Source organism: Montipora capricornis, chromosome 1 (genome assembly GCF_036669925.1).
Source record: "Montipora capricornis isolate CH-2021 chromosome 1, ASM3666992v2, whole genome shotgun sequence".
NCBI lineage: Eukaryota > Metazoa > Cnidaria > Anthozoa > Scleractinia > Acroporidae > Montipora > Montipora capricornis.
The window spans coordinates 34722477-34729976 of record NC_090883.1 but is presented as its reverse complement, the minus strand read 5'-3'; the positions used below and the strand labels follow the sequence as shown (position 1 = coordinate 34729976).

General features: G+C 39.6%; 1 protein-coding gene across 1 annotated transcript in view; it reads left to right on the top strand.

The window, feature by feature from the left end:
- LOC138014569 (uncharacterized) overlaps positions 1–7500 on the top strand; it is a 78625-nt gene that overhangs the window by 38012 nt on the left and 33113 nt on the right. Inside the window, 5 exon segments of the mRNA XM_068861682.1 lie at positions 358–525; positions 1626–1673; positions 2012–2307; positions 4846–5107; positions 6405–6575. Coding sequence (XP_068717783.1) covers positions 358–525; positions 1626–1673; positions 2012–2307; positions 4846–5107; positions 6405–6575 — 945 coding nt within the window.

The following is a 7500-nucleotide window of genomic DNA, read 5'->3' as shown; positions in this document are numbered from 1 at the left end:
ACCGCAATGAACACCAAAACCGAAAAAGCGAAGTCTTTTTGCACAAAAACCGAAAAACCGATCTAAAAAATAGCCAGAGCTGCAAAACCGAAAATCTCAGTGTCCCCCTCATTTATTGGAGACAATAATTCGGAATATTTCATCCTTTGTTCACGTCAAACTAATCGACATAAAGAGGGGAGGAGGGGGTTTGGGAGGTGTTTTCTTTTGGGGGGGGGGGGGGGAGGGTTAGTCTCCGCATTATGAGTAACTTTAGGCTTGTAGAATTTTCTTCCCTAAAAATTGCCTTTCCTTTTTTATCATAACCCATTTTGCTGCTTTAAAAGGAGATAAAAGACAATTGTGTCTCCTCTGCAGAAGCTTTGCGATGTCCCGTGGTGCCTACAATCAAAGACAAATGTAGTGAAAGAATTGAACATTCGTGCGGGTCCGATGACGAGTGTTTTAAAGGAAAGAGATGCTGTCCTAATCCAGACGAGGAAGATGGGGGCTGTTCACTTTTATGCGTAACACCTGACGTTCTAGGTAAGGGAATTTTCATTACTTATGCGGAGAGGTGATTGGTGACGAGAACTTTCAAGGGCCTTGACTCCTGAGAGGAAGGCTTACAGATTTTACTGTGCAACGACATCACTGACTATTCAACTCTTCAATGGGGAACTCCTTTTTAGGTGAACGGGTTAATAGATCTCTCAAATTCTAAAAAGCTTGTCACTTTACACGCATTTAACTGTGACAAGGTGAAAAAAAATACATTTTGACAGAAGACATTGCATTTTTGCAAGAGAAGATAAACAGCGGGAACTTGAAAGTGATTGAGATCACAGACAGCGGTTACAAACATTTGCTTGCACTGCATAACTTTTTATAAACTTAACCTTTCGTATGTACAACATACATCATCAGAACTGATTATTATTCAGTTACAATTAATTTAAATTTAAAAATACACCTGAACGGACTGGGAAGTAACGAAATTGATTGACATAAAACGACGAGAAATATGCTAATAATAGAGATGAAGTTTCTCAATGCCAACGTTTTCATTTAAGGCTGGCTTTAGATCACGTATAAACAGAGATAAACAGATACACAGAGAGTATATTTCTTGTCGTTTTATGTCAATCAATCTCGTTAGTTCCCAGTCCGTTCAGTTGTATTTTTGAATTTTGCATTTATCTGTAACTGAATAATAATCACTTCTGGTGATGTATGTCGTAACATACGAAAGGTTATAAAAAGTTATACAGTTCAAGCAAATGCTTGTAACCGCTGTTTGTGTTTTATTCTTATTGAAACTTGATAGAGACAGGAACCCATGACCCGGAGCCTACAACTCTACTGTGTTCGCGTAACGGCGTTTTCACAGACCGATATATTTTTAGATTGAATTTCCCACGAATGAGACTCCCACAGGAGGCCAATGACCAATTACAAGAAATTAAGCTGACGTCATAGGGTCACTGAACCGGAACTGCCTTTGTTTTTTTTCCGGAAAAAATAGTCTAAAAATAGATCGGTCTGTAAAAATGCCGTTACATAGGCCCAGTATGGGAGCTGTAGGCTCTGGGTCATGGGTTCCTGATAGAGATCAATTTTTTAACGTATTTACGTAATTCTTTCAGCTGGATGCCCCAAGCCAGTGGATCTTGCCCTGTTGGTTGATGCATCAGGTAAGGAAATAAAACAGATTCAAACTTTTTACAGTTGATTTTCTGCCACGCCCTAACTTTTATAAAACGGAAAGGCAGAAATAGCGATTTATGTGTCACAAAAAGCAGTAAAAATTTTGATTTAGCATACACTCACAAATGTGACCCTGGGTCAAGTCCTTAATGAGTCTTATCATCATCATCATCATCATCATCATTATCATAATTATAATTATCGTCATCGTCATCGTCATCATACTCTTTTCGTCATGATCATCGTCGTGATCATTGTTTAAATCTTCATCCTCATCACCGTTTGCTATCATTCAATGCTTTATCAAGTTTCCTTCTTGTGATAGGCAGCATACGTAGACGGGATTTCCAAGAGTTGAAGAATGTTCTCATGAAAGCAGTAGACAAATTCGACATCTCGGAAACGGGAACTCGTGTAGCTCTCGTAGAATACAGCACCTCCGCGTCCGTCCAGTTGACGTTTAGCGATCTTACCAATGCTCAGCTTAATGCAGCCAACGTCAAACGGAAGATTCAAGGGATTCCGCAGACGCGTGGATACACGTACATCAATCGTGCTTTGAAGCTTGCTGACACAGAGATATTCACCGAAGCAAATGGCATGCGAAAGGATGCCATCAAGGTAAATCCGACTTTTTGCGTTCTATAGCTGTTTCTCTAGGAATAGTTTCAAAACGAGTATCTTTCACTACTATTAAACCATTTATTTTTTGCGGTACGCCCTTGTAACGTCGATTCAAGAAAATCTATCTTTTGTTATAAAATAAGCTGAAGAATGCATTCATTTTGATTGGTTCTCACATATGATCTATTATAGTTCACCACTAAATTTTCTCCGACTCTTATTGGTTTAAATTGATCACGTGACGCGATAGTGTTCGTCCGCGGAGAGACACTATCAGCCCATAGTGCCCGTCCGAGGAAAATACCCGGATTGATAGTAGTCTTCCGCTGAAAATACCTCTGTAAACAAGCGGCCTTATGGAAAATAAACAATCGAAATTGTATTAAGAGGGTTTTTGTTTGTTTTCTTTTTCAAATTTTACGTTGGCTGACACGGATTTCGTCTAATAAAGTTGAAAATAATTCAACATGATTATTGAGCTGGCGCGCGGAAGAAAATTTAGTAGTGAACAATAAAGACAATAGAGTATTTATGTCTCGGAACTATCGGTCTGATAGTTCCTCGACAGAAACACTCTATTGTTTAATTAGAGGACAGACGCACAGCTGACGTCGTCATAAAAGCCTTTAATTCTTCATAAAGTGTCTTGCCCAAGAACACAACACAATGTCCCCGGCCAAGACCCGAACCCGGACCATTCGCTCCGGAGTCGAGCACACTAACCATGAGACCACAGCGCCTCCCTTCCATGTTGTTGTGCGTCTGTTTGGTAATAGGGAGCTTTTAGCAACGACAACGGCAACGAGAACGTCACAAATTTGCACGCTCTGCACGTGCGTTTTTCATTTTTGTCTATTTCTTTGCCGTCTTCAGCAAAACAATAACAGGTACCTTAAGATCTACGACTCGATCGTCAACGAGAACGCCCACGAAAGAACAATATCATTGGTTAAAAGAGGACAAATAATCGTGCTGCACGTGCGGCACGCATTTTAGCATAAATTCGTGCGGTATTCTGCACAACGACGACGTGAAATCACCAAAATTGAGGTTTTGACGACAACGCGAACGTACAACTGTGAATCTTTCAGTCTCTATTTTTACTCTGAAACCGCTCGTACCAATATATTTTATATATAATGTAAGACGCGAAACGAGGTGAAATAACTTCGAGAAATTTACGATAGTGCAAAGTTCTATTTTCGTGGTGACGTTTTCGTTGCTGTCTCCGTCGTAGATCTTAAAGTCCCTAATGTAAGGTTTTATGGAGGACGTCAGTACTTGGAGTTAAATTTTCATTTTCTCTCCTAAATTAATTAAGCGTGACTCATATCGGCTTCATTCTTGAGGGACTGCCACACCATTGTCATGTCCAAAAGCTTGGAATAGTCGCGAAATGATTACAATAACGCGAATTCATGTTTTGAGATGACGTTCTCGTTGCCGTTCCCGTCTCGTTGCTAAAGCTCCCTACTGGATCACAAAAGACCTTCGTCATAATGTGGTGAGAACATCATCACTACTTGTTTGTTCTTACCACATTTTTACGTCATCTGTGATCTATTACTAAGAAAACCCACGGCAACTTGGAATCTATTCGTTAACATGATGTCAGAAATCACGTCGTGCTGAATCTATACGTCACCTTTTTTTTCACCGAGAAGAATCAAGGCGAATATTACACATTTCAAACCTGACAAACAATGTGAACATTTTCAATAATCAAAAACTGAGTTTCGCCTTTCGTTCAAATTTCATGATATTATTCATATGAGCCTTTGATGACGACGTGAAAGTTCATGAGCGAAATTAATGAAAAAAAATAATAAATAATAATGGGAACAGTATTGAGTTATTACGTGAAATGCCTAGGACAGACCACCTGATTAATGCTTGCGCATGGCTCTGGGGTTAAGTCTTGTTCTCTAACCACTGTGCAACGAAACGAGAACAAATTATTCTCACACTAATATACATCAATGGAAGCAAAAGTCAGGAATGAGAGGCCGTCAACATATTCACTTTGTCTGACCTAAACGTCCAGTTGACGTTAAGCAGGGACAAAGTGGATATGTCGACGTCCCCTAAGGCATCTCGTCTAGCGAACAAAAGAAACAATGAGAAGAAAAGGTACTATTACACGACCCCAAAATCCAATGTAAAATTCTTACAATTCATTTAATTGACATGAATGTTATAGTCAGACATGTTGCGAGCGAGATGCTGTCGAGTAACTTTGACTTGCAAGTCATGCCTTCTATACCAGCGCAGCTTACTAGCGCACGAATCAGCATGGAAATCAACAGTGCCTGCTACGTTGTAACAACGACATAGCGACTGCTAAGTAACTCGTGCATTCCAAAACGCAATCCAGAAAATACATTTTTTGTGACCTCCATATATTTTCTGGTTTCCAAATTGAAAATGTAACGTGCTTTGTAAATAAGCAGCTGGTTGACTGCTCACACTTGGGTTTCTCCACACACATTCAGACAAAAACTTCAAACTTGTTTTGCTTTTCTTCTTCTCTATCAGATAGCTATTGTTATAACGGATGGAAAACAAACTATTCCAGATGGAGAAGTACGGAAAAGCAGCGACATTCTCAGGGAAGCAGTGGAACCAATAAAGAAGAAAGGGGTCGAGGTATTCGCGATTGGCATTGGAAATGTCCGGAGTATTTTTATACAGGATCTTGTCACGATAGCAAGCAACGAATTGAACGTCAAGTTGGCTACGGGCTTCAGTGATGAAATTAATACGATTTTGACAGACGTCATTCAAGGAAAATGCCCAGGTAAGAGTCAACAATTAAAACTAACAGCTAAAAATGTGTTGAATATAAATAATTACACAATAAACTCAATAATGCATTCATTTTGATTGGTTGTCACCTACCATATGTTAGAGACAGCTATGCATGACGTCATCACCATAAAACAAATAGATTCCATGTTGTGATAAGAACATCAGTGCTCATCAGTGACACAATCGGCTATTAGGGAGCTTACGAAACGAGGACGACGACGGCTACGAGGACTTCATTTAAAAATACAAGTTCGCGTTATTCATATCACGACGAAACTATTACATGTCGTTTCGCGTTAAAAATGCGTAGTAACTGTCGAGGAATTAAACTAGTATGACTCGGTTGGAAGTCCTCCACAGAACTTTGAATTTGGTCATTTCACGTCGTCATTTAGGAGATGACGGCAAACACATGTATCAAAATGTAAAACGCACGTGCAGAGCGTGCAGAGCCATTGTTTTTGTTCACTAAACCTATTGTTTTGTAGCGTCGTCGTTGCCGTCAGCGCCGTGGTTTCGTAAGCTCCCTATTGCCTCGTGTGCCACGTTTTTTGTCCTTACCACATTTTGTTTGACGTCATCTGTTATCAATTACTGAACAGACGCAGGGCAATTGTTATATGGAAACTATTTCTTTAATACAGCAAACGTATCCATTTATCTGTTGATGGTTAAGTTACGTCTAATCCGGCTTCCACAGATACCAAGTTACTGCTACTTTTGTGTACCTCTTCTTCATGTTTAAACGCCAATGCGCATTCTTTTTTTTTTTTAAGTTGGTAAAATCAAGTAAACTAATGGGCAATGTATGTCTGAATTGCTCAACTAGGGTCAAAAGGGGAACGGAAAACCTGAGCTTTAAAAAAAACATATATTAGAGAGTTTAAGCAAAGAAGTCGGCTACGGCAACAACAACGCCAAAAATCAAAAATATTACTGGTTAAAAATGGTGAAAATATCGTGCTGCACGTGCAGCACGCATTTTAGTGCATTTTTTTGCCGTACTCCACAAAACAACAACGTGAAATCGCCAATTTTAGGTTTTGGTGACAACGTGAGCATACAACAAACGCTAAAAATAGATATTAACGAAAACTGATGAGCCGCGTTCCATCGCAGATCGAGACTTCTGGGTTGTGGACTGCTGACAGGGTAAGATATTTTTTGAAAATACAGAAACTTACCGTGAAATTCAAGATCTCGGCAGATCCGCGGTTCCAATTTATTGCCAGAGGCTATTAAAGGGTGCCTGTTTTTACAAGACAATGATTTGTCCTTGTTCACAGTAAATGGAAACTGGTCTGAGTGGGGAAAGTGGGGTGACTGTACGGTAACGTGTGGCGGAGGAACAAGGAAGCGCAATCGCGCATGCACCAACCCGGCCCCTGAAAATGGAGGACTGGATTGTGAAGGTTCAAATAAAGAGGAAGAACCATGCAATAATATTCCTTGCCCAAGTAAGCCGTATATGTTTAAAATATGTAAAACAGTAATACATATCTTCACGGTTGCATTGAAACAACCATTGAATTTGGGCTTATGACTGACGGGGAATAAATCGAACTGAAGTGAGCGGAGTACGTTTATCGGCCACTTTCAGGATCCCATGAGTAGGAGGTTTCCCCCCTCCCCCCCCATACAAGCCCTATGAGTCACCCTTTGCGCACATCTTTCTATTTTTTGAACGCCACGAGTTCTTTAGCACTGCACTCACTGTTTAAAATGGCCAATCAGAATAAAGTCACTGTCTAACCAAGACAAAAATAGCAAAAGCAATGTATGCAAATTGTGCAAATGTGAGTCTCCTGCTGAAGGCTTAGTTCTAAAAATAGAAAGATACGCGCAAAGGTTGACTCAAGGATACAGGGAAGGGAATCTTTGTTTATATTTTTTGCCTTATTAGCATAAGCCCGTCATTTTCTAATCTATCAGCTAAAAAATCAGTACTGACTATTGAAAGTGCATTGCTTAATGATCTATGTCTGACAATTTACGAGATAACCTCCGAGTAATGACGCTTTAAAAATTCGACATTTTACAAACAATCTGTATATGGGCTCATTCATTAGCGCTTTTGCCAGCCAAAATTTTTTCAGTTTTTTTTTTGGGCTAACAACTCGCTCGTTATCAAAGCTAAAAGGCTTAAAACTGGAGATTTAACGAAGTTTAAGAAGTTCTTTTACCTTTTAAAGTCAATTTGTAAATAGCATGACGCATGTGCATGAGACAAATGTAAACAATGACGTCAGCAAAGATTCGCCAATAGATCTCTCAGATGCAAATTATTTTCGTTATTTTTGTTAACCTGCATTTCTTTTTCAGTCCGGACCATCCGTGGTAATACCAAACTGTCCCTTTTCATCCGGATTAAATCAATTTCCC